General features: G+C 39.6%; 3 protein-coding genes across 5 annotated transcripts; 2 read left to right on the top strand and 1 right to left on the bottom strand.

The window, feature by feature from the left end:
• Window positions 1-750: 750 nt before the first annotated feature.
• Window positions 751-11,580, top strand: LOC112564350. Its single transcript, XM_025239089.1, has 9 exons — window positions 751-992; window positions 2,104-3,833; window positions 4,357-4,531; window positions 4,985-6,225; window positions 6,536-6,676; window positions 7,142-7,340; window positions 7,783-8,093; window positions 8,915-9,074; window positions 9,306-11,580. Exons 2-9 carry the CDS (start codon window positions 2,144-2,146, stop codon window positions 10,297-10,299), a joined length of 4,911 nt encoding a protein of 1,636 aa, XP_025094874.1. The 5' UTR covers window positions 751-992; window positions 2,104-2,143; the 3' UTR covers window positions 10,300-11,580.
• A 332-nt stretch (window positions 11,581-11,912) lies between these two features.
• LOC112564352 (uracil-DNA glycosylase-like) lies at window positions 11,913-16,222 on the bottom strand. The gene is given in 10 exon segments (XM_025239094.1): window positions 11,913-12,443; window positions 12,662-12,780; window positions 13,107-13,166; window positions 13,364-13,452; window positions 14,676-14,718; window positions 14,956-15,010; window positions 15,306-15,401; window positions 15,571-15,701; window positions 15,704-15,857; window positions 16,067-16,222. Coding segments are annotated over 10 exon segments (984 nt in total). The 5' UTR covers window positions 16,154-16,222; the 3' UTR covers window positions 11,913-12,293.
• Window positions 16,223-16,402: 180 nt separating this feature from the next.
• On the top strand, window positions 16,403-24,546 carry LOC112564351 (putative cytochrome P450 120). Of its 3 annotated transcripts, XM_025239090.1 has the most exons (12): window positions 16,403-16,641; window positions 16,815-16,965; window positions 17,435-17,512; window positions 17,820-17,904; window positions 18,216-18,251; window positions 18,565-18,701; window positions 19,070-19,149; window positions 20,598-20,795; window positions 21,109-21,219; window positions 21,788-21,918; window positions 22,324-22,408; window positions 22,721-24,546. In XM_025239090.1, the coding sequence occupies exons 2-12, from the start codon at window positions 16,935-16,937 to the stop codon at window positions 22,850-22,852; spliced, it is 1,104 nt and encodes a 367-aa protein (XP_025094875.1). In that variant the 5' UTR covers window positions 16,403-16,641; window positions 16,815-16,934; the 3' UTR covers window positions 22,853-24,546. The 3 variants fall into 3 exon arrangements, with proteins under 3 accessions (XP_025094875.1, XP_025094877.1, XP_025094878.1); XM_025239092.1 differs by lacking the exon at window positions 16,815-16,965 and having other exon boundaries at window positions 16,404-16,641; XM_025239093.1 differs by lacking the exon at window positions 16,815-16,965 and having other exon boundaries at window positions 16,404-16,814.
• Window positions 24,547-24,901: the final 355 nt, after the last annotated feature.

Below are 24,901 nucleotides of genomic sequence, written 5' to 3'. Positions count from 1 at the left end.
TCCAGTGTTGCCTGTCAGATGCGTGTGTACGTGTGCCTGTCTGATGTGTGTCTATACGTGTTGCCTCTCACATGTCTGTTTGTGTACACGTATGCCTGTAAAAAAATAATGGGAACTTATAACGCGCAGCATCACGATCAAGATAGATCGCACTCTCTGAGCAGACCAGTAATGATAAAAGATAACCAGTGGACAGCGAGGTACGTATAGACACACTGAACAACATAAAGATGATATTCAAGAGTAGAATATAAAGCAATGGATGAAGGTGTTAAGGGATGTAGATACTATAAACATTGTAAGATGGAATTGTTACATGATGGTTAGCATGACAGACAGTATTGCCAGGGAGTTAAGAATAGTAATTCTGGATAGTACTTTAGTCAACAGATATTTTTTAGTAGAATGTGGCCTTGGAGTCTGCCTGGCGAATGTGATGTTGAAGAGAGTTCCACCGCTTAGCAGCACAGAGGGAAAACGTCGGTTATCTGTCTTTTTGTGAGAGAGGGATAGAATGCGGGAGTCTGACGAGGAGCGAAGGTTTCAGGCAGGAGTGTGGACAGACAAGATTTCAGTAAAATAGTGAGAGTGGAGAGGAGCCTTCAAAGATCCATAGCATAGAGTTGAGAGCTTGTAGTTGATTCTATCTTGTGTATGTGTTGCCTGTCAGATGTGTGTGTGTGTGAGAGCGTGTGCCTGTGTATACGTGTTGCCTGTCAGATGTATATGTGTACGTGTGCCTGTCGTGTGTGTGTGCGTGTGTGCGTAAGATGTGTGTGCGTGTCTTGAGAGTCCCAGCAAACTGTCGTCATACGTAATTCCAAATCTGACGTCGTTTTACCAAACTTTACGTCACGTTGCGAAGACGTCATGTCTGCTGTCACTCTGAAAGGCGCAGACGGCACAACTTGCTCAGTACGCCATAGCTAGCGAAGCAAGTTTGTGAGGGTCCAAAGAATCGTTTGGCTGAAGCAGACTTCACTGAGGATTTGGTGAGTTACTTTTGGCCTCATTTACTAATGAGTTCCAACTTCATCGCGGATGTATTCTGTTTACTGTTCTCTTCGATAAGCACGAATCTAACAGGCGCGCGTTTGCAAGTGTGGGATGCGTTTTATACCTGGCTCTGCGGGTCAAGATGATGACATTACCCTCACTTCTAGCTAGAGGTCTAATGATGATGATGATGATGATGATGATAATAATAATATGTGTACATATATCGCGCAGCATCACGACCACGATAGGTCTCACTCTCTTCGCTGACCAACAGTGGACGGTGAGATACGTGTAGGCACTCTGAACAACACAAAGATGAAGTTTTTGAGGTCAATCATATCTCAAACACGTTAAGAGTGTGTTATAGTTCATACCTGCTATTAGTCAAGAATGAGTCTTAAAGCAGAGTGTGGCGAGAGGGGAGAAGCTCTTTAATGAAATCCATGCAAATCCATACCGTTTATGAAAGGGATATATTTTCGTCTACGTGAAAATCATCGACCATCGTCATTGTACGTTGCTGCAAAGTATGTTTATTTTCTTCGTTCTAAAATGTCACCGCTGGATCTAAATGAAGAAAATATTACTCACAAAAAATTCCTACAAATTTTGAAAAGATAGGACAACATCCTATGAGAGAGAGCGAAAGACATCGAGAGATAGGGAGGGATCGAGGGATGGGGAAGGAGACAAGCGACGGGGAAAGGAAAATTGAGCGAGCATGTCCTCAGTTGAGAAAAATGAGCTGTAAGCCTGTCAAGTTATGGAAGGGACACGAAGAGCACCAGTGTTTCACTGTTCCACTGACGCCTGGCTCAAATAAAACGATAAAGCAAATTGACAATAAAATTACAGCTGGAAGATTTCAAGCTGCAGAAATCAACCCGGCAAAAGGTGGTACTCCAGTTATCTCCAGACAATAATTTAAAAACACCTGCATCATCTTAGCCATTTGCTAATAACTGTTATTTAAATGGCAATTGCAGGAAATATCGTGCAGTCAATAGAGCTTATATACATATTTTCCAGCACATTTATGTAACACTATGGCTTTCCTCAATGAAAAAAAAAATATTCAAAAGTATCTTTCTGGATTTTTTGCAGATTGGAAATCGACGAAGATTTTGTCTGTGCTTCGTGCAAAATGTCCAATCAGAGGGAAGACTTCATTCACGGGAGTACACAATCTAAAAAGAGTTCAGTTCTACCCGAGAACACTAGTGGCGCGGAGTGTCAAGCTTCTGATGCTACAGAAACTGTCCTCAGAAGTGACGACGCGTCCCAAAACGCGGTAGTGAGTTCCACTGTTGACATCGGCGAAAGTCAGAGTCGCAACAACGACACACGTCAGCCGGCGCACGGTTCATGCTTGCGGTATTTCATCAGAGATGAAAGTCACATGGCTGACGACATTCCAAGCGCCGAAAAGCACCTAGGTCTGAGCGAGATCCTGGAGTCCAGCAGGCTGGAGCTGGGGCCGGCAGATACCTGCCACGACCTCAGCATCTCCAGCAACACGTCGGCGCTGCTTTTTCAGTCGGCCGCTTCCGAGAAGGACAACGAGGAGACTGTCCACGACGAGGAGGCGATCAACACTATCACGCTGACAGCGGAAGAAATGGAGAAGCTGAACACCAACCATCGCATCGAGATCTTGACACGGTCTCCGGGAGGCACTGACCAGAAGCTCTTCTTTGTTCTCGATGAGAAGGACACGTCTGGCATATTATGCGAGGAGATACAACATTCATCGGAAAGCGACCCTTTGGCGGTCCAGACCTCGATCGGGGAAAACTACGAAGGCGTTATGATTCAAAGGAGTCTGGCTGGTGCCAACAGGAGATCCGAGACTGAAGGTGGAAGTACAGAAACAGGCAGCAAGGTGGCGAAGCATGTCAGCGCATTCACCAGAATAGGTACTCCCGTGTCGGTCCCTGCAAATCACGACTTGGAAAGACCAGCCGCAGACCATCCACAGAACTCGAACCTCGTGCACAGGGTGCAGGGCTACGCGCATGAAGTCAACGACGCCTCCGAAATGCCATTTTATCCTGCCGCAGACGAAGCTCTGTGCGCCGAGCAAATGTCGTTCTCAAAGAGGCATTCTTCGTTCAAGACTGGTGCAAGCAGTAGCATTATGTTAGAGAGCCGCCATTACGAGCCGCCGTCGGCAGAGCGAAGCCGCAACGGAGACACGTCGCAAAAAATCATCGTCGCCGAACACTGGAACTCTCGATTAAATCACCACCCAGCTCACGAAGATGAAGATATTTTGAACTTGGACACTTTGAACACTTTTCCACACGCTAGGCCTTACGTATCTGGCTTTGCGGAACCCCCAAATCCAGCATTATTTTCAAGGGCGCGTTCTGGCTCTGATTACGCGTCAGAAACCAGCGGGTCTTTCCACGCTGACTTGTCCACCTTTTACCAGTCGGACGAAGATCTCGGTAGATCAAAGTTCTTCAGTAGTAGAAGAGACAGCTCAAGGTTTCAGCAGTATGTTCACAACAGGCATGTTGCTTACTCGGACATTTATTACCCTGTGGCTGACACTGGGTATGACTACCTCCAGCCCGAAGCTGGTCCAGTCAGTTGTGACGACACCAGGTACCAGTACCCGCTGCTGCTTTCTTCCAGAGCTGAGGGGAATGTTAACGCGATTGTGGTGGGGAACGGAATGCAGTCCTTCTGCCGGGAGGACATTCGTCCCCGATATCCCCCAGATGTCAAACTGGTGCCGCTGTCATACGGCAAGGACTCGAACCTGTATCCTGAGTCTGGTGAGAATTTCCACGACGCAGCTGCTCTTGAGTCAGCTACATACATGTATGGTAAGACATTAAGAGTACAATCCTCGCGCGTTTTTAAGAAGAAAATCGAGTGGGTTTTAAAACTGTATTTCAAATAAGATAACGAAAAAAGACATAAGACAGAAAAGAAGAGAAATTAAAGAGAGTGCGAAGGGATTTCGAATCTCTAGAAGGTAAAAAAAAAAAAGCTACAGATGCTGTAAGAAAGAAATTGATAATAAATGGTATCTGAAATGTAGGTTGTGCAAAAGTGCTATGTACACAATATAACTGAGAAAAAAAGTCCAATAGTACTCTGAATTGAGTCATCCGACATCACCATCTAAATTTCGAAAACTTCTCCGGACTGACGAACAATCCTGACAATTTCACGTGGAAATACACATGAACGTTAGATTCCAAACGATTTCTTTTGAAATATCATAAGATGCGTGTCCGAGATCACGCTTCAATATATATATATCTTTAAAAAAAAAAAAAAAAAAAAAAAAGTCGCGTATTGGCCTCACACCGTGCATAAACTCTACACTGTTCTTGTCTCTAGTGCGTCCTATGAGAGGGAGAGGCTTGAGGGGTCAAGGACCTCGGGCCAGAACCAGGGGGAGGAGAAGTACCGCGGGACGGCAGTACCTACAACACCGACTACTGTGGGCACGCTACACTGGCCGCTCCCCGGAGGCACTCAGCCGTGTTCTTCAGACCATTCAGGACCGCTGTGGGTAAGGAATGGCAGAAATTTTGTGGGTACAGGTCACGTCTTGTTATAAACCAGAGGCATTGCGCCTTGGGCAAGACACTTGCACGTAACATGTGTGTTCGGATGCGCATATAGCGCAAAGTACTTTGTGTTATTTTTTCTTCTTTGCTAATTAACACTTTTGGTAAACTGCAGATTAATAGCTGTGCAGAAATTGTAAGGAATAACGATTATGACTGTTAAATACTAATAAATTTCTAGCGTATCAAAATATCACTGTATATCTTCATAGCTACTACAAATTATATTTTAGCATGTAGACTTCTGGAACGTAGCCTATATTGAAGCCATAAGCATCAAAAGTGCTTAAAAGTGCATTACATTTGACGTCGACATTTCAACGAACGGAGCATGAAACTATTTTTGAGCCTAGTTCCCATTTCCTCTCAGAAGAAATATGTTGTTTGTTTTACAGTATTCGCCCCACTAACCAGAGTACGTCCTTGAACTGGGACGGAATAAACCAAGAGACGGCAGCTCATTACCCCGTCCATCATCTCGAAGCTGTACCCACGCGTGGACAACAAGACTTCGTAGGGGAGAATGAGCGGCCAGCTAGAGTGCCTCTCCCGGAGTCCACCACCGGATTCTTGAAGCCAGCAAGCATCCAGGGTGTGTTGTACCACCGCGAACGGCCACTCAGCGCGAATGTCACTTCTGGCGAGAAAGATGTGGAAGAAGGCTACAGCCCGAGGCATGAAGGCGCCGGCAGCAACTCATTAGAAAAGAAGAGGAACGAAGGATCCATGGCAAGAGAAAACCTTAGCATTAACTCGCCACAAGTTCCGAGCAACAAGCGCCTGCCCGCTAACACAGGCGGGATAATACAAGAAAATTTGTCGGCAATGGGATCGGTTAGGAAGGATGAAGCCGGGGAGACTATCGCCGTGACAGAGATGACCAACGCTGGTGACGCGTTCATATCCACCAAGTTCGCTGCGCTGAACAACGCCAGAGAACGGAAGAGGGAAGAAAACCATCGACTCGCTGGCGACAATGCGGTCGTTGCCGACATTGCGCCAGTTTCTCAGACTAAACACGCTGACGACAAGGTAGACAAGGAGAGTGCAGGTGACCACAGAAACACCCCTGGTCAGGGTAAATCAAACGGCGAAGCTAGCTGCACACTTACCGCTGATGACTCAAACACTGTGGATGAAGATGGTGCACACACTGAGAGTGAGGCCACAAACAGTGTTGAAGACCGTTTAGACTCGAGCGTGGGCGAGATTGCAAAGTTCGGAGCCACGGATAAAGAAGACAGCGCCACGTTAGATGACAAAGCCGTGCCAAGCAAAGAGGATGCAAGAAATACACGTGACCTCCCATGGGGAGAAAACACCGCAGCCGAGAAAATGGAGACTTCCAGTCATGGCTTCGGAGTGGACAGCTGCCAGAAGAAGAGAAGGTGCGGTTCTGGCACTGAGAATCTGGCTTTCGGTACAAATGATGATCATTCCAGTCTGGACACGACGGAAGCAAACAGCAAAGAAAACCGAAGGGCAGTTGGCGTCGCTGTCACCGGCGCAGCTGAGGCTGAGGACATGAGAACCCCTCAGTACGTCAAGGATGAGAAGCCTGACGAGCAGCTGGGAATCCCTCCCACTCCGTCCAAAAAACTTAGGTTTGGTAACCGTGTTCACAGCACTGAAACAGGCGAGCTTTCCCTTCATTATAGTAGAGCAAAATAGTAGGAATTCTAAGAGAACTAAAACAGTTTTAAATTCTGACTAGAAGTAATAATTCACATAATATTAACCCATTTAAAAAATCTTATTCTTGAAAAGGGATAACAAATCTAACAAACTGACGTTCTCTGTCAATAGATGTAAATCTGATCTGAATAAAAGCACAATATACAATTTTCAACACATTTATTTTTACGTTCGTTTCAATAGCGAGAGTTTAGGAAACCATTTCAAACGCATACTAGTTCCAATGACAGAATTTCTACTGTGTTCCGTAGACTGGAGGAAAGGAAACAAAACATCTTATCCCACGCTGCCCGATGACAAGCAAAGAGATATTTCCGCATCTTGCTTCCAAATCGAACAGGAGCGTGTCTCAAAAATTAATGATAGACATTCCATCGCTGAGCCTGTTATAGGTGAATCATACAAAATTTTTTCTGTGGGTGTTGCCGTGTATTTTATGTGCATGCGTGAGCGTGTTTATCCACACACGCATTTGTTTAAGCGTGTCAATTCTTACGTGTAGAAAAATACTAATACTGATTGAATTGATGTGGGGTGAGAGAGACACTTTGAGCAAGTGTTTTCCACACTTGCGCGTAAAAAAGTGATTGCTGGAATATTACCATCTTTGTTTGTGTGGCTTCTGATCAGCTATCATTTATGGACAATTTTCGATGGTCTTCACGAATTTGATTTCCATTAGAAGTATTGTTTGATAACAATATTAAAAACGGCTAATATTCTGAATTAAAATTGTTTTATTAGCTCAGTTCTCTAAAAACGGCAGCTGATAGATGTTAAGGACTCAAGTTACAACACAGAAATAGATCCTTCTGTCACGGAAGCCTCTAACAAACTGATCTGTTGACATTGTACAGGTACCGAGGGGTCTGAGGCGTTAGTGAAGGTGGTCTGCGAATCTAAAGTGTCCTTCGGCAGCTTCGAGGAAAAAGCGAGCAAAAATGTCGACAAGAAGAATCGAGACGTCCACCCGGCCAGCGCGCAACAGAAGAAGAAGCATGTGAGACGGTCGCTGTTTCCCTCCCCGGTCAAAGAAAGTCGCTTTGGTGGAGGAGTGTAAGTCCTTGTAACTGCCTTTCCAGAATTCGTTTTTACTGAGTTTTGAGTACAGACAAACTTTATAAGTTCGTGATAATCTGGAGCAAAAGATTCATCTACATTTCGACTAGCAGACTTGAAAACCACCCGCATATGCTGGCCAAAACTAACAATATCCAGTAATAAGACCATTGTAAACAGTAAGGATAAAAAAAATGACGAAGAAATTGCAAGCAAAATATCATTAGAACCGATCACAGAAGCTACAGTCTCGGTTTTTTTTTTTTTTGAGAATCTGTTAAGTCAAGAAAGAAGATGCCAGCCCACCACAGCCATTCCACATTAAGGAACTGATGCTGAGACATTCGCAACAACATAAAATCTCCCTAGTGTTACCTTGAAAGCCGATTACAGATCGTTGCCAAACTCATTCCTTTTCTTTAAAATCTTTCTTTTATAGAACTCAGCAGGAGGAAAACAACCACGATAATTTGGCGGATGCGACAAGGAATGGGAAGCAAGCAGCGACGCCAGTGACTGTGGATGCCGGACAAGAGGTAGCAAACCTCAGTGGCGACACCTATCCCTCTGTCTCGCAGTTTCTGCAGGCGGCAGCGACCGGTGGCATCAACATCAACATCCACGTCAGCAATGACGTCATCAAAGAGCCACCAGCGCGAGGCAGTCGGGAGGATTCGCACGTGGGCAAAAGCGGACCAGGAAAGCGTAGCTTTTTGATAGGAAAACGCCCTGGAGGTGAACAGAACGCAGGTTGGGAACACTACAAGGTGTTTGCGCTAAATTTCTATTGTATACGCGATCTGAGAGACAGACTAGAAGCGTGCTTTAGACTAGGACTCTGGCGTTTCAGCAAAACCACTGACATCATATCTACACTGTGCTGTCCCTGTGTTCAATAATACGTAGCAAATATTCGATCTACCTCTCAAATTGTCTTTTTTAACCACTATCCTCAAGGGGTATTTACATTTATGCTCGTGACAGTTAAGTTTTCCTCAAAGCATTGTATGTCATCAGAATATCCTATGTCAGGCCGCCACCGCAAAAACAAAATAGCCTATTCCTAAACGCTTCATTAATTCTTTCTGAAAAAAGCGTAATTATATTGTCGATTATGTATGTTTGAGAAATTTTTGTCATATGATTATCTTGAAAATATGTGTGAAACCTAGTCACGCATTCGACAGTACGTGCTCTGCTAAGAAGCTTTTTTCAGGTTAGATATCGTAAGAATGTTAAAATCCGCTACAATTGCGCCTAATTCAGAACATTTCAAAGTTTAACAATATCTCAAAGACGTACAAGTTGCCATCCGCTCATATGTTGAGTAAACGTTTTTGAACAAATCTGTCGAAATCTCCCTCTCTAGTATTATCAGACTTGTACATCGAAACTAAACAATAAAGGACTTGCAGGGTCAAATTCAGAATAACGAATGCCTTTAAGTATTGGTTTGTATTACACGAACTGGAAGTTCCATAAGTACGTAAAAGCGATTTTTCTGGATTTTCCGGTTCAAATCAAACATTCTAAAACAGAGATCATGTAGGGGAGAAACTTATCTTTTGCAGACGAACTGCAATCACGCGAACGGCCTGCAAAGCGGCCTCATTATTCAGAGGCTTGGCTGGGACAGTGCGGCCAGAATCAGGTAGCATCAGATCTGGCGCATCTGCAGGTCCAGGCAGGTCAACAAACAGACGGCAGGAACATTGCTGCCTTCGGAAGCAGGTAATGCACTCCTGGCACTCCCTTCGTTCACACAGACCGAATGCTTAGTCAGTTATGGTTCTTGCCTCGCCCTTTTGGCTAGAGGCTCCCAACGACTTGTTTTTGTGCTTCGCTTCAGTCTTTAGGTTTTCTTTTCCTTGTCACACGGGAAAAGTGGGTTAAAGGATCCTGAAAGAATGTGTGTTGAATGCATGGATATGGAATAAGTGAGGTTTTTTGTTTATCTTGCAGGTTCGTCGACTTCAGTAGCGACGGACTTGGTGGATCTGAACTTCAGAGTCCGAGTTATCCGTCTTCGACGCCTGATGCGTTGGACACCTACTACACATCCGGTTACATCCAGCAGTACGCCTGGCCCCTGTATGCCAGCGCACAAGCCGCCACATCGCGGCACCCGCCAGTGTTTGAGAGGTCGGACCCTTTCTCACCCTGCGCACCTTCTCCGCAACGCCCCCAGCATGCGCCCTTTCACGAGGTCATCTCCGACCAATATCTCCTGGCGCTGGAGAGTGCAGTGAGGGCCAGCCAGGAGCTGGAGAACAAGGACTTGAGCGTTAAGCTCAACGCCCCACGAAAGACGCGAAGAGCCGTAGGAGGACAGGACAACGAGCGGGACTTCCTGGTGGTGGAGACGCGCAAGCATCGATGGTTCCTTGGGGATTCCCCGCTGCGGGCATATCCCCCATATCCGGGTGGGGAGGCCAACACCTTCTATGTCTCGCCTGACACGGCGCACAAGCTGCAGAACCTGCAGCCTTACGGTGACATGTATCCACACCATATCATTAAGAGCGATGGTTTTATTGGTGCCGGGCAGTGCCCTGACTATGGGTCCAGCGGTGTTCTGGGAGCGCAGCAGCAGCACCACCACCCGCATGCCCACGAAGCCATGTTCGCCGAAGATCGACGTGGCTTGGACTACAAGAAATGGCAGGAAAGCAGAAACACGAGCTTGAGCTACGTGGGTAACAGCCAGCACCACGCCAACGGCAGGTATGTCCCAGCCGAGTACGCCAGCATCCCCCAGGCCAGCTTGATGAGAAGCGGCGGGGGTCATGGGGGCTTAGCTTACGTTGATAACCAGAGCGACGGGACTCGATTGAAGGTATGGCACAGACTAGGCCAGTCGGATTCGTCAGGGAGTTTTGCAGTGTCGGAACAGCCTGCCGATTCTCTCCCGAGCAAGCAGGTATCACTGCTGGACAAAGCCAGGTTCAGATCTTGAAGACAGGGTGCCAAAAAGTGAATGTCGAATCTCTAATGAGCCCAGTGAAAATCTTAAGAAAGCAGAGTCGAAAGGGCTCACAAATCCTTAGACATATTGTTACAGGTCCTGAGTGGAAAGAAATGTTTTTTTAAAAATTAATGTAATCACCGGTTTGACTTATCTTCTTCCTAATTTACTGCTTTAGTCCGGAGTTTGCTAGTTTTCAAACACTGCTTCACAGATTTATTACAAAAGTTTAGTTCAGACGATCCTTGTTAAAAGATGATTAAAATTGTACTCTTGCAAGTAACTAAAATATGCCTCAATAGAAAAAACAATGGTGTATCAACCTGCAGTTAAACAGGATTCAACTTTTGACGAATGTCGTGGATACAGATTTATTTGCATATCACACTGAAAGGTCAAGCGAACAAGTTGCTCATGTCATCTGATGATCGTGATCTGTCTGTGGCGTAATTTTCCAACCTCCATTTTGCACACGAGGCTTACAATTTTTGTCTTCAACAAACGTGGAAGTATTTTCATATCCTCATCGCAAATTGAGAGTTAACAGCATGATTTCCTGAATTCGTTTTAAATTTCTGCTTTTAAAAAGTTAAATGTATTGATTCAATAAACTTATTATAACAGACAATGCATGTCTTGCTTACATGTTTTAAACAAAACTCTTTTCAGAAAAAAATTATGCCATCATCCCTTTTGTTACACCAAACACTGCTTTCAGATACACTTCTAAATATATTTCCTGCTTAACAACCAACCTAGAGTTCATAAGTATTAGCACAAAGTTAATTTATTCAGAACAGTATGCCATAATCTGAGATGCTTTTCTCCTTCAAAAATATCAAAATTTGGTTAATTTATAATGCTAATAGACATAGACTTACGCAATACACAAAGACGATCTCCTGGGCTACACAGTCGGATCACATGACCCCAACACTCACATAGCAGGACTGGATGTTTCTTTCCCAATAATCCACGATGTCAGCCAGACTCCCAAACAGTACATTTCTGGACTGTCCGTTTTTCACACAGCACTCCAGATAATCCTAGGCACTACAAAATCAAACTATTGTAGGAAATATTAACTCATAAGTAGGATCCATAGAGGAAATTGCGAAATTTTTTGTGGATTTATTTTCATAAAGCAATAAAAGTAAAGGAAAAGCAGATGAATTAGCTAGGATTTGCAATAAAACAAAACCCTAACCTTAACATCAATTTCAACATTTCTATTTCTCCAGCAGAAAGAAAGGTAACCATTAAACCAGAGGTCTGTGGGAAGAGAAATATTGTGTCACTCCATCCATTGTTGCGTCCAGAGAGTCCATCACTTGAGAGATAAGAGGGTTCCTGTCTAGCATTCTTTTATCTTTCATGAGGACGGAGCTCCATGTTATGAATAGCGCTGATCTTGTCATCAAACTGTCACAGTACATCTGGACTCGGACGAACGCTTGTGTCCTTTGATGTGGCGGCGTTGTTTACCAGTGTGCCAATAGAAGATAACATCAAAATGATAAGAGACTCGAAAGTGATCCCATGTGTGTGTGTGTGAGAGAGACAGACAGACAGTTCACTATCTAATCTTTTCATTCACTCGCATCAAAGCTATACACAAGCCTCCATTGTTGCTGCTATGTCCCTTCCATATGAGGGGTGGGAAAAACCTCATTTATTCTCTTTAAAAACATCTACATTAAACATAAAAACAAACTTTTAATCATTTAGCATATAAGGACTAGAATACTGAAAAAAGTCGCACTTAAACTGTTGATAAAATAAATCAGAAACAGTAGCAATAAAATATTAAAAACAGAACATGAAAATTCTGGAAGTCTTTTGCTAAATGGGCAGAATAAAAGGAACAGAAATTAAAAGCCTTCAAAACACAAAGATCTTTTGTTTGAAGCAGAAAACCCTGATCTGTATTAAAATACTTCCATACTTTTTTCTCTAATTAAACACATGCACACACATTTATTGCATTACTCTACGGGTAACTTGTTCCAGTCAATTGGTGTTTTGCCACTTTTTTGCAGGAGTTTGTTGCACTGAGAGAAATGCTTGCAGCCAAAAAATCCTCTGTGTGCTGATAAGGGTGATGGGTGGACAGCTGTCAAAACATGATGTTTCTTCTGGAGAAGAAAAGGATCAATAGCTTTATAAGCTTGCTGAGGTACAAATCAATAAAAATAAAACAACAGAGAAATAGAAAAGAGTATGGGACTTCATTCAGTTAAAAGAGACAAACACTGATACTCTTTTCTTATAGGCATGTAAATATAAGATACAGATTAAAACATTTTCAAACCGCTTTATAGTAAAAAGTCAGAATTATATCTTTTATAAATACCTTGTCGATACAGGATCCTTTTTTCTGAGCATAAGAACCCCAGAGCATGAAGACAATGCCTGAGGAATTCTTGTTGAGCCAACTGATTACTGCATCAGTAAACTGTTCCCATCCTTTCCCTAAACCGCAGGTTTATAATTATAGTTTAGGAAAATGAATTAAATTCCATATGATTTTTGTTAAGTTGTTACAGTAAATATTACTTTTCTACAAAGCATAGCAAAATAACAACTTGATAATTAAACATCCTCTAAATACAGAATAAATTATGAAAAGACTTTTTCACAAATTTGTTTTAATGCATTTATTTAGCTTGAAATATTTGCGAAATCAATATCACTTAAATGCATCCCCCCACCCCCCCACAAAACTGGGCCATAGCAAGCAATAATGGATTGACAGTGCATTGTTAACTATTGCAAAATCTGAAATGCTGCATGCTTACCTTGATGGGAGTTGGCTTGGTGAGCACGCACTGTAAGGCAAGCATTTAAAAGTAGCACACCTAAACAAGAGGAAAAGGTATGCTTCCATAAAAATATTCCACTAAAAGCTAAGAAAAGAAAAATGCAATTACAAGGGAACACATTCAGCATCGCCAAAAATAATGACACTAGATAGAAAACCATATTTTTTTCATTTTTGTTGTTTAGCAGATGGTTTGTTTTTCAATTATAAAACCCAAAATATCTTTCCTCATACCCTGCTTGGCCCATCCTGTCAAAGTGCCATGCCCTGGATGTTGGAAACCTTCAATGTCCTGCAGGAGCTCTTTGAACATGTTCTCTAAACTGTAAAGATTAAGATACATATGTTCACACATCGCATGATTTCTCATAAATGCCCCTCAACGTAAATGGTTTATGAAAGTACAGTGTAGGTCCATTAAGGCGCGAAATTCGCTTACGCCACGCTAAATGCTTGGATCCCAATTACTGACACTATGGATCATACGGACCTGGACAGAGCCTCTCAAATACTTGAGACAAGTGTTGACAGCTGTCATTTTGGCATTTCGAATGTCCGTGACTGACATGCTATTCACTATTGCAGATTAAATATTTAAATGCTGGCTCATAACTTCAAAGAGGTATTTATAAAAGATTAGTCTTTTATTTAAGTTAAGAAAAAAACATCTATTTTTTTTTCATTATTTGTTTTAATTTATGTGTTATCAAAAACTATTTAAGCCGTGGAGCACCTAAGCCACGGTTAAGGAATTTGGACCCCAATCACCGCGGCTTAATGGTCCTACACTGTAGTTAGAAACACTGCCAAATGAAAAGAATATCTTATTTTTCAGGTGTGCAGACTGGACGGCACCCATGCAAATAGTCCAAGTGTAACCGTCAGCGTATTTTTTTTAAAAAAAACCCCAAAACTCAAGATATCTATTATCTAAACATGATACATTTTTTTTTCAGATAGTCCCACTTTGTGGGGAAGGGGAGGGAAGAGCAGCAGTTGTTGATGAGACTGGTTTATCCAATAACTATGCTTACAGGACAGATACAGAACCTTTCAGATATATTATGCTTCATCTGTCAAGGCATATGTATAAATGATAGTGCTCATTCAAGTTTTCAAAATAAAGTAACATTTCTGAGATTTCACTTGACGACAATTAAAGCTTCTAAATTCTTGCCAGGTTGTACATTATTACAGATAGTAATGAAAAAAAAGTATTTGAATCATTTTAGTAAAATCTAATGTCTTTTTTGTTTTACACATTAACCTAGTTATGCATCTAAGACAAACCTCTTTTGTGAATATCTCCAATTGCTGATAGGTTGCAATTCTTTCTCACCGTTTTTATCTTCTCTCTTGTTATTGTAGCCAGCACACTGTGCTACTGTCTTTCTTTGTAGTGCTGCTCTTTTGTTCATGTGCATAAAACTCACAGCCAAGCAGGGAAATGGTCTATATAACTAAGCTTTTTTTTTTTTGCATTATCAGATACTACTAATAAATTTCATTTTGAGGTACAACAGAAAAAAAAAAAATAGAAATTTACCTTGGTGGTGGTGTGATGCCTTTTTGCACACTGAAGCAAAGACCTGGAAAAATTTTAAAGTACTTAAGTTGGATAAACAGCATGCACTTAACAATGTATGCAATATCCCTGATCCCCTATCCCTGCCCTAAGATTGGAATGCCTTTTCAAAAGTAGAATCCCCACATACCCCTCTGAAAAAAAAAATTGATAAGCCCTTAAATTCTGAACTTACTGAGCAATAAAAGGGGAACAGTGGGTTATTTCACTCACAATAAACTTCAGGATCTGGTACACCTACCATGAGCTTGACGAGGACCATGATAGGGATCTTGACCAAGCATTACTACTTTAACCTGCAAACAAACAACTCTAAATTGTGAAAATAATCAGCTTCTGATGGGAGAGAAAAGTGATTTCATAATAGAACATGCACCAAGGACTACTAAAACATTCCTTAATTTGTTGGGAATGGACAATAGTTTAATGTATGTGGCACAAACACTATAGCCACAATATACTTTTATACTCTTACATTAAAGTATCTTGAAAGCCACAGTCTCAAGAAAATCATGATCAGTCATGCAATTCAACTAATGCAATAATGTTAACAAAAATAGACCCGTGTGCAATTTCTTTGACTTAACAGACCTCTGAAATATTACACATGGTTGTCCAAGTGAAGACTTGATCTGCTGGAGGATACACTGTGCCTTTCTTTCTCTCTGCTTCAACAAATTTTGTCAGCTGGAAGATTAAACATACTTGTCATACAAGGAAAGTTTTAAAAATACATAACTGTTTGAATTTTACCTTTACATAGAATGCATATTATTTTCTTAAAAGGACCATTCATTCTGTCATAAATATATTCTTTAGACATTTTTTAATGATTTTAAAAGAACTAAATAATCACCTCTTGGAAATACGGCTTTGAAAATTCTGCACTAAGAGCATTGCTCCAAGATGATCCCACATTAACCAGTAAGGTACTGCTAGAAAGTGCATTTTTATTTTCTTTATCCTGAAGTTTGGCAAGAGCTGCCTTTTTTTTTCTTCAATGCGACTTTTCTGCTCCGGAGTGAGCTGAAGAAATTCTCCTTGAAGCTCATGTTTTTTTGGCGACTCTGGTTCATTACTTCGTAAACAAACTTCGTTACAGGTATCATTTTGGGATGTTTTTAGCTTCTTTGGAGACGAGTTCTGAAAAAAACCCAAAAAAACCCACAAACATACGCTATATTCGATAATGAAGAGTTGCTTTATAATTTAGTCAAAACATTGTTCCTTGCTTACACAACTTGTGAAGCATCAAGTATTAGTAAACTTTTAAAAGTAAATTTACTACATGTGCCATGCGCACATAGCATGCATCTTTCTTTAGTTTTCAACTGTTTTAACGCTCAACAAACCTCGCTGAAAGATTTTGCTGTTCTTTTTGCAGTGGATGTGTAAAATGCAAACATTGTGCGCTGCCCATTCATTGTTATCTTTTGCATATGGTAACACAAATCTTTCCCGCCTCCAAAAGATTTCCCGCAAAAGCAATTTTAACATTTCTGTTCACATAAAGTGAAGATCTCCGAAGACTTTATCGTCTGCTAAAATAATACTAAGAAATAAAAGGCACGTACGACGACTGCTTGTAAATGACTTGACGGGTGCCTTTTTCTTTCTTTGCTCTTTTTTTTTTTTTTTTTGCTAATGTTGTGATGAACTAAATGTTTCAGCCAGAAATTTCTCTTTTTATTTTCGAATGATTTCGGTGACGTGTAATTCATTTCGAGATCGTAGTGGAGCGCGTGGTACGAATGTACTGTTTGTTATGTTTTTATAAACGTCTATTTAGATGTGAGGATTTCGTCATGTAACAAGAACCTATAAAGCATCGGACTAGCATCAACTTTACTGTAATCAGGATGTGTCTACCTTATGCTGTAGCCTTGTCGCGTTGAAGTCATTAATCGCATCATGGCAGCTGTGCCAGGTACAGTGGGGTGGCCGCTGTTGGGAGACAAATCGTATTCATTTTACAAGAACCCTGTCGCATTTCTTTACAAATGTATAGACCACCATAACTCACGTGTTTTCGCAGCTCGATTCCTCAACAAGCCAACAGTATTTGTTTGTTCTAACAAGGGCGTGCATGATGTGCTACAGGTTAGTGAATATGCGTTTTCTGTGAGGTATGACGTCTGACTTCAGCTTCCGCATTTTGAAGTTGGGTTAGCGAGAACAGCAAACGAATAGTGATTGTTGGTCACACAATATCGTTCAGAGATGTTACCAGATCAGAACAAGGGAGTCAAGGGTAATAAATCAACATTAAATAATATGATAATAAATTCCTCCCTTCCATGGTCCAAATAATATACTGAATAAATAAGAGATGTGGATTCCCCCACCCTTTAACTCTCACACCCTCGTTCTTGTGACCTCATATGCACCTTAAATTTCGAAATGAGAATCGTCTTCGAATAAGCATAGACTGCTGGGTGGGCAGTGCCTGAGTGGAGAAAAGGATCGAGAAACTGAACTGGATGGTTGGGGTGTGGCTTGGGGATATATTATGCGCTTAGCTACTCAGCTGGGTTGGGACTGGCTCTGGGCAGGGAGAGTATTGCTTCAGTTACTGGGCTCACAACATTTGAACTGCTTGTGTGTAATTATGCAAATAGCTACATAATCATACAAGTGCATAATCATATAAATTATGATGAGTAGTTGAAAAAAAACTGAGATGGCATGTTTTATTTCAAATAAATTATTTTGTGTTTCAGATAGGTGTGGTAATTTTGAACATGGATACAGGACATTCATGGAGCAGATTTTTGGTGATAATATTTTATTTGCAGATGGTCAGTATAATGAGCTTAAAACAAGACAATGAAAACTAATTGTGTTTTTTAATTATAGTATTGTTTTGTGCATGATATTACTCTGTATATGCAGATTTTGTATTTGCATTTTTACTTGTTTAGAAGCAAAGTTTATTTCAGTAGCTTGTTGAAGTACATATAGCAGTTGTTTATGCATGGATACAAAAGAAAAAAGCAAGCAGACATTTTGTTTTGAACTTTGTGAAAGTATATACCAATTTTCAGAAAATTCAAATGCTGGAAGGCTAATTCGGCAGTTCATGATACTTTTGGATTAAAATTTCAGATGACAAAGCACACATGTTCCGGGATGCTCTAGGACATCTCTTTACTCCAGATGCTGTATATTCCTGTGAAGAGGACATTAAGAGGTTTTGAAACATTCAGGTCCTCAGGTAAAAGTCATGAGAAATTGTTTAAAAATCTTAAAATGCATATCTTTTATGTTGTATAAATACTTTGAAACAAAAATCAGAAAAGAGATAAAGAATACAGAGCATGTTGATTGTTATGCTTATTTATTACCTTATGTATTATTCATTAATATACTGATGGTATAAAGGTGCTATGATCGGTTGCAAAATGGCATTAGGCAGATTATATTGGTGAGTACCTTCACATATTTAAAAATATTTATCAAGGGGTTATATTATGTCAGAAACATGTTTCTATTAAATTTCAGAATTGTGCAGTATCATGTGGCCACACTTGATGCTAAGTAAGTATAAGCAGTCAAGTGTAATGTTGTTAGCTATTGCTTAGCTTATTCTTGCTGATGTAAACATATTTTTGAGCATGTTCAAACCATCTTAGTTTTTATGTTTTGTACATAATAAAGCATCCTTATTAACTTTTTCTTTTGGTAGTCAAACAGCTATGACAAGTGCAGATAGGACTTAAAGAATGCAGTGAGAAAATCCATTTCTTTTATGTATCAATCAGTACTAATGATAAGATTTTATTTAAATTTAGAATGATGTGTTAGAATGGAGTATTGTTGTGACTTGTACATTGTAAATAACTTTTTGCAGTCTTCCTTTGTGCGTTTACACATTCTTCAAGGAAGTGGTAACAGAGATCTGTCTTTCATTGTTCCTGGGACTTGATTTTCATAAATCTTTGGAGGAAACAAAAAATGTGCTAACTTTGACTACAGCACATTGGCATGGTAATCTCCATTTCATGGTTTGATAAAATAATAAATACTAAAAAAGCAGTTAAATTTCTATAAGTATCAGCGTGAAACTTTTTATTAATGTCTGTATCACACTTTTAATCTGTTAATCATACACGTAGCAATTTTGATGGTCATATCAGTTGCAGATAAAATAGTTTGGTGGTGATTGCCTTCTGTTGTTTTCCTTTGATTTTTCATCACATTTTTCCTGTTTATTAAGCTCCGTTCAGTTGATGGGACTTTCTTCATGATGGCTGTTTTTAAACAACTTTGATATTTGTATCCATGATGTAGTACTGCATATATTATGGGCACTTTTGTAACGTAATAAAAAATCATGATGTTGCCTTCTTTTTCAGGAATCACTTCTGTACCTCTTCAGTTCAAAGTGCCTGGAACAAGCCATGCGTCCACCTACAGTCATGCACTGGAGGCTAAGGTTGCATCTATTATTTTATATAGTTTGAAAAAGAAAAAACATTAACAGTGTGTTGTAATTATGCAAGGAAAGTTGTTCATACTTTGTGAACAGACAGACATACACATGGGCAATTACAAATGAAGTAAGCTAAGATGTAAACGTGAAATTGAATTGCATAATGAGTTATGTAATGAATTTCATTCATTCTTTATCTCATGACTAATATTGGTCACTGGTCTGCTGTAACTGGTCTTTGTGTGCAATGACTGATTTGTTTCTTCTTCCTTTGTTGTCCTAGCCTTTCTTGGACTGCAGAAAGCAACAGCTCTTTGATTTTTCCAGGATGTCTGCATCATAGTCCACCATGTTCAGGGTGTTGAATTTACCTCCAATTGTGCCTTGCAAATCTGTTCAATGTTTGAATCTTGCAACTTGTCCAAGTCAAAGGGATTTCAGGAGTTCGTTGAGCTTTAATTTCTGTGTGGATATTGGGACAAGGTTATGGTCACTTCTTGTCGGCTCCTAGTTATGTAGCTATAATCTTGTTTTGGCTTTGTTGATGCTTGCCTTAAATGCCTTGTCAGGTGAATGAAGTCAATCTGGTTATGGACCAAATTACATTAGGTCTTTGTTGATCCTGGCCTGGACCTGGCATGAAGTTTTTTTCTGTGTTGATTATTAGTAGTCCTTTCTCTGGCCTTAGACACAATGGTGCCCATCTCCTACCCAAGTAATATGAAATACACTGAGACCTAAGTATCAGAAACCCCTTATAAACTCTCTCTCTCTATATATATATATCAAAAACTGTATGTAAATTTCCACTAAACAAAATTTGAGGTTTTTAATACCCTACACCTGCTATTGGAATTTCCATATCCTGAGAGATCTGTGATCTGAAAGATCAAACTCAGAGCAAATGAGATATGTGAACAACACTACTGAGGCATCAGCTAAACAACACCATCATTTTCCTGAATAGTCTAATCTTACTTTATTCAGTAATTATCACATAATTGCTGTTTATCTTCTTTTATATAATACTGTATTATATTTTTCTTTGACAGATATTTAGGGGATTTAAAGAGAGTAAACATTACAGGTGGTATAACGGATTCAGGTATGCCAGAACAAGAAAAAAATTATTTTCATAAGAAATAATAAAAATGGATTTCTTTATTGTAGCAGTTTTCTGGGACAGGGTACATTTAGAGACTGATATTCAGCTGTATAAGATATGCTGGCAAAATAAATTAAGACAAAAATGCTGATACATGTAGTGCATTTTCCATATGTGTCTGGCAGACCTACCAACCACCTGATTTATCAGCTAAAAATAAACTCCTACCAAAAACATGTACAAATGAACTTTGCAACACTGGTCATAAGTGAGTACAGATTAACTTGAATGTTAACTAACATGCAGACACTGCTAATGCTCACCAACCAATCAAAACATGTTTCAGGAGAAACTGCTGAAGATAATTCAGGCCCAGCGCCACAGTACTTCGCAAAGATTCTTGAAACAATTTGAAGAGGTGGCCTCATATGACCAGGATATGTTTGTCAATAACCACCTACTACTTTTTTCATCAGCTCTTGTTCCTAAGGCCATAGCCTCTCTTCTCACTTCTTTTGCCATTGAATTGGGTACTGCAGATCATGTAAGAATAATTAAAAATTACTCTGTTGTGAAACATTTTTGTTAGGTATTGTATTGATGCATCCAGTAAATTTTAAAATTTACACGAAGACGGATATTTGCCAGCATTTATTTTCGACACTGCATGAATGAATTAGTTGTCATACTTGCACAATTTTTGTATAATGTTTTCTGCTACATCTGTACTCTGCATGAAAAGAGTCCTTCTTAAGGCCTGCCATTGAAAGTGTGAACTTTTGAAAAACTTGCATATTTTTCCACAAAGACACATGCACATTCTCATAAATACTTACCTTTCTTCTTTGAAAACAAAGATATCCCTTCAGAGTGAACTGAAATTGAAACCAGATCTTAAATCAAGCATTTTCCAGGAAGTCCTTCGCCTCTATCCACCTTTTCTTGGAGGGCGTCGAATAGCTAGAAAGGTTTGTTATTGAGATTGTATGCCTTACCACGCTTATTCTTTTCATTAGGCTTTTTTTTTAGGATCAACTGTGTATGTAGACTTTTGTCTATTTTTTAAAATCAAGCTTTGTTTTCATGATCTTTGTAATCATTTCTGGAAGAGTCCATGTTAAGTAACAATATTATCTCCCTTGACACCAAGTGATTCAGTGTGCATGTCCTGGAAACATCACCTCTAAGCTCAAGCCTCCATTTCCAACCTGTGACTCGGTACCAGACTTTGAAACAGTTTTGAATTCCATGACTTAAGGTGATTTCTTAAAAAAGAAAACTACAGTCAACACATTTTTTAATAGATTTGATGGGCATAAATAAAGGTAAATTTAGTTTAATTTTCAATGCACATACTTATATATTCCATATTTATGTACATTTGTACAAAGATATTTATTAGTTATGCACAACATAATGTCCGCTCACAGCTGAGATGACAGTAGCCATGTTATAAAATTGGAATATTTTTAGTGTGAATCCATTATTTTATCTCCTTGTGGTCTTGGCAGTGATGTCTCATTTCTTATCATACAGGATGTAGTGGTGGATGGATACAGAATTCCTCAGGGCCATGCTGTTGTGTACATAACCTACACAGCACACAGAGATGCACAGGTCTTCCAAGAGCCTGAGACTTTTCACCCTGAACGGTGGCTAGGAAGCAGGTGAAAGTTATTTAGGTTATACTTGTTACAGGTGAATGTTTAGTGACACGTTTTCAATACAGTTAGCTGGTAATGTGTTAACAAGTGTTTCTAATTTGTTGGATGCTGAGAGTAGGTAAAAGGTTAGTGAGTGACATTCCTCTGACATGCACTAGTTAATCATTCTAAGAGTTATCACATGCTTGACAACCAGTGAAACAATTAGTTATTACCTTATTCAATGCATTTCTTGCTTTGTAAATTTACTTATTGTCATTTGCAATTATTAGAAATTACATTATTTTATTGTTGTACATAAAAACAATGTTACAATGAGTAGGGTTAATGTGGAAGAAAATATTTAACTCCCATTTTACTTTACTTACTTTTCAGGATATATTTTATGAAGATATATTATCTCTGCAGGTCTGATTGTGATAAACACCTGTTTAATTTTGGTTTGGGTCCAAGAAAATGTCTTGGACAGGAACTGGTCTGGAAAATTGTTGATGTAAGTATGTAACACATTTCACTTAAAGAATTTTATGATGTTCAGCTGCTTCTTTTGGTTGTCAAGTTATAGTTTGCTGTTAGAACTGATCATAAACAGATCTTGCTAACTTATAAGCTGAAAGTGTATTATCTTTTTTTTTTAATAATACCTGAATACATCAAAACTATTTTTTTTAGGGGAAATAACATCCCCATTTGCACAAAGATCATTTAAGACATGCATACACAAAAGAGTTGTACATTGTATGCACAACTGAACAATCTGATCTACTTCTTTTTAAACTTGAAAACACTCCTCTTCAACAATTAGGTAGTGGTGAGTGAACTCATGGCTGTGTACCAGTGGCGGTTAGTGGATGGCCAGGACACTACGCACAAGTATCTGCCTGTATCTCGGCCCAGAAATTCTGTTGTGGTAACGCTGCACAAACTGCAGTTTTAACAGCCTAGTGGAGCCTTGAGGATAATAAACGAAAGGCAGATATAATTTAGAAATTCTCATGTAATATATAGTCACTTGCTTCAAGTGTCAAGGAGTTATTCAAGAGATTTTTTATAAGCCAGATGTTTTTGTGCTTTTGTCTGGTTCAAGCACTGCTTAAAATTTTAGTTCTGTTGTCATTCATGTTAGTGCATAAAAAGTTGCCTCAGGGTGTAAATCTCAAGAAGTTAACTTTTTTATTCATTTTATGATCAAAATATATTTTATAGAAAGGTTTTGCACAAGCGTAAATTCTTAACCATTCCAGAACAATAGAAGCTTAAGAAGTGTTTCACCATTTACATCATCTGTAGACTGTGATGATCGATCTTTGATACCACAGAATTCTTTCAAGGTTTTGACTGGGAAAAAATCCATGTGCTTTTACAATAGCAGATGAAATGTGACTGTGTGGCAAATATTTTTTGTGCCTGTCGTGTAAACTTTTGTTGAGCACAGTTGAATTGCATGTCTGATTAAGAAAATCCTTTAAGTTGAAAAGGGTCATATAAATTATTGGATTATCGTTTGAACATTTCAGTTGGAAAGAGCTGTTAACATTTGTGTTTCCACCTTTTTGATTCATTAATCTAGCTTATTGTGAATGTTTGCTGTTTTATGCAGTTACAAATGATGTGTGACTGTCTACAGGGATCTATACCAATGAATTTCATGTACAGAGAAATATTTTGTAAGCACTTGCTTTTCTGTCCTTATGGATTTATTAATGTAGCATTGTGAATGTCCGCTTGGTGCTGTTTGCATTTACAATTGACGTGTTACTCTCTCCAGTAGTCTGTCCAGATGAATTACAGAGAAATATGTCAGAGCTTTTAAGCGTTGTCTTTCATCTTTATAAAATCTCATCACAGATTTTTTTTATTTTTGGAGGTTTATATTCTAACTCCCAGTTCTTCCTTTTCTCATGGTTTTCTGGAGCTAGCTAATTGTAGTCACTAAACGCCAACTCTCATATGGAAAGATTTATTTTCTTATCTTTGTGTAATGTATTCGTCCTCATCTTCCCAACCCTTAGGTTCTTCCCAACCCTTAGGTTCTCATGACATAGCTATATGTTTATTTTCTTCTTTTTTGTGTTTCTATACTATTGCTGATCTGTATGCTGTTTATCAGGTGGGGCTTCTTACCTAATGCTGAAACCCATACAATGAATGTAATGTCAATGCATTTAGATCAGTTTTGATTTCTTTAATTAGTGATTGGATCAGCATACTTCTTTTGAAAGGACTAATGTGTTGATGCTTGTGTGATTGTCAGCATAGCTGAAATATGTATTCATTTTTTTTAAAGTGGGTAAAAAATGAGCTAGTAAGGTGCTTTTGTTTTCAGATACTGATTACTTAGAACTTTTTGCAATGTCCGGATGTATTCTTGGGAACAAAATTTAATCATAATTTTTGTTGCTATTGAAATGAAATGGAAACATCATGAAAAAACTATTTATATATATATATTGATACACATACACATGCATATGTTTTTTATTGATGATTGAAGCTGAGAAAGCACATTTACTTACAGTCATGCTGAAGAATGTTTCTGCAACTTTCCTCCACAAAAGCCCATTTAGTGTGATAATAAAGTCTTATTTTTATTATAAAACTTTATTTTTATTCATTTATGGGTACAGATATAAAAATCAGGGCTTCTGCTTACGCAAAATATTGCGTACAGTACGCATTAAAAGTTCGGAGGACCCCTTCAATTTGCGTCAATGGGGTCCCTGGGACCCCTTCAAATTTGGGCTAAGAACAGATACAAAATTGGGTAAGTGTAGCGTCTGACATCGTAGCCCAACATATTGCTGTCATCTGCTACAAGGTGAGAGTTACTTCCCTTGCACTGACTTTTTTTCCCCTTACCGGGAAGAGTTCCAAGATGTCGTTGACAGCAGGGCCGCCGAGAGCCAGCCCGGGCCCCGGGACAGACGACCTCTCCGGGCCCCTTGTACTTGTAATCGTAAATTATTTTCCCAGTATATAATGTATG

This window comes from Pomacea canaliculata, linkage group LG5 (genome assembly GCF_003073045.1).
Source record: "Pomacea canaliculata isolate SZHN2017 linkage group LG5, ASM307304v1, whole genome shotgun sequence".
Taxonomy (NCBI): Eukaryota; Metazoa; Mollusca; class Gastropoda; order Architaenioglossa; family Ampullariidae; genus Pomacea; species Pomacea canaliculata.
The sequence above is the reverse complement of the archived record's forward strand: the minus strand, read 5'-3'. Positions and strand labels throughout refer to the sequence as shown.

What these genes read in the sequence shown, in the direction of transcription:
- LOC112564351 (XM_025239090.1), top strand. Translation starts at nt 16,935, where the DNA reads ATGTTACCAGATCAGAACAAGGGAGTCAAGG. An exon ending in GTGGCCACACTTGATGCTAA is followed by an intron (nt 18,252 to 18,564) that starts GTAAGTATAAGC and finishes AACTTTTTGCAG; the next exon opens with TCTTCCTTTGTGCGTTTACA. An exon ending in TGGTCTGGAAAATTGTTGAT is followed by an intron (nt 22,409 to 22,720) that starts GTAAGTATGTAA and finishes TTCAACAATTAG; the next exon opens with GTAGTGGTGAGTGAACTCAT.
- LOC112564350 (XM_025239089.1), top strand. Translation starts at nt 2,144, where the DNA reads ATGTCCAATCAGAGGGAAGACTTCATTCACGGGAGTACACAATCTAAA. An exon ending in GTCAGCTACATACATGTATG is followed by an intron (nt 3,834 to 4,356) that starts GTAAGACATTAA and finishes TCTTGTCTCTAG; the next exon opens with TGCGTCCTATGAGAGGGAGA. An exon ending in TGGAGGTGAACAGAACGCAG is followed by an intron (nt 8,094 to 8,914) that starts GTTGGGAACACT and finishes TATCTTTTGCAG; the next exon opens with ACGAACTGCAATCACGCGAA.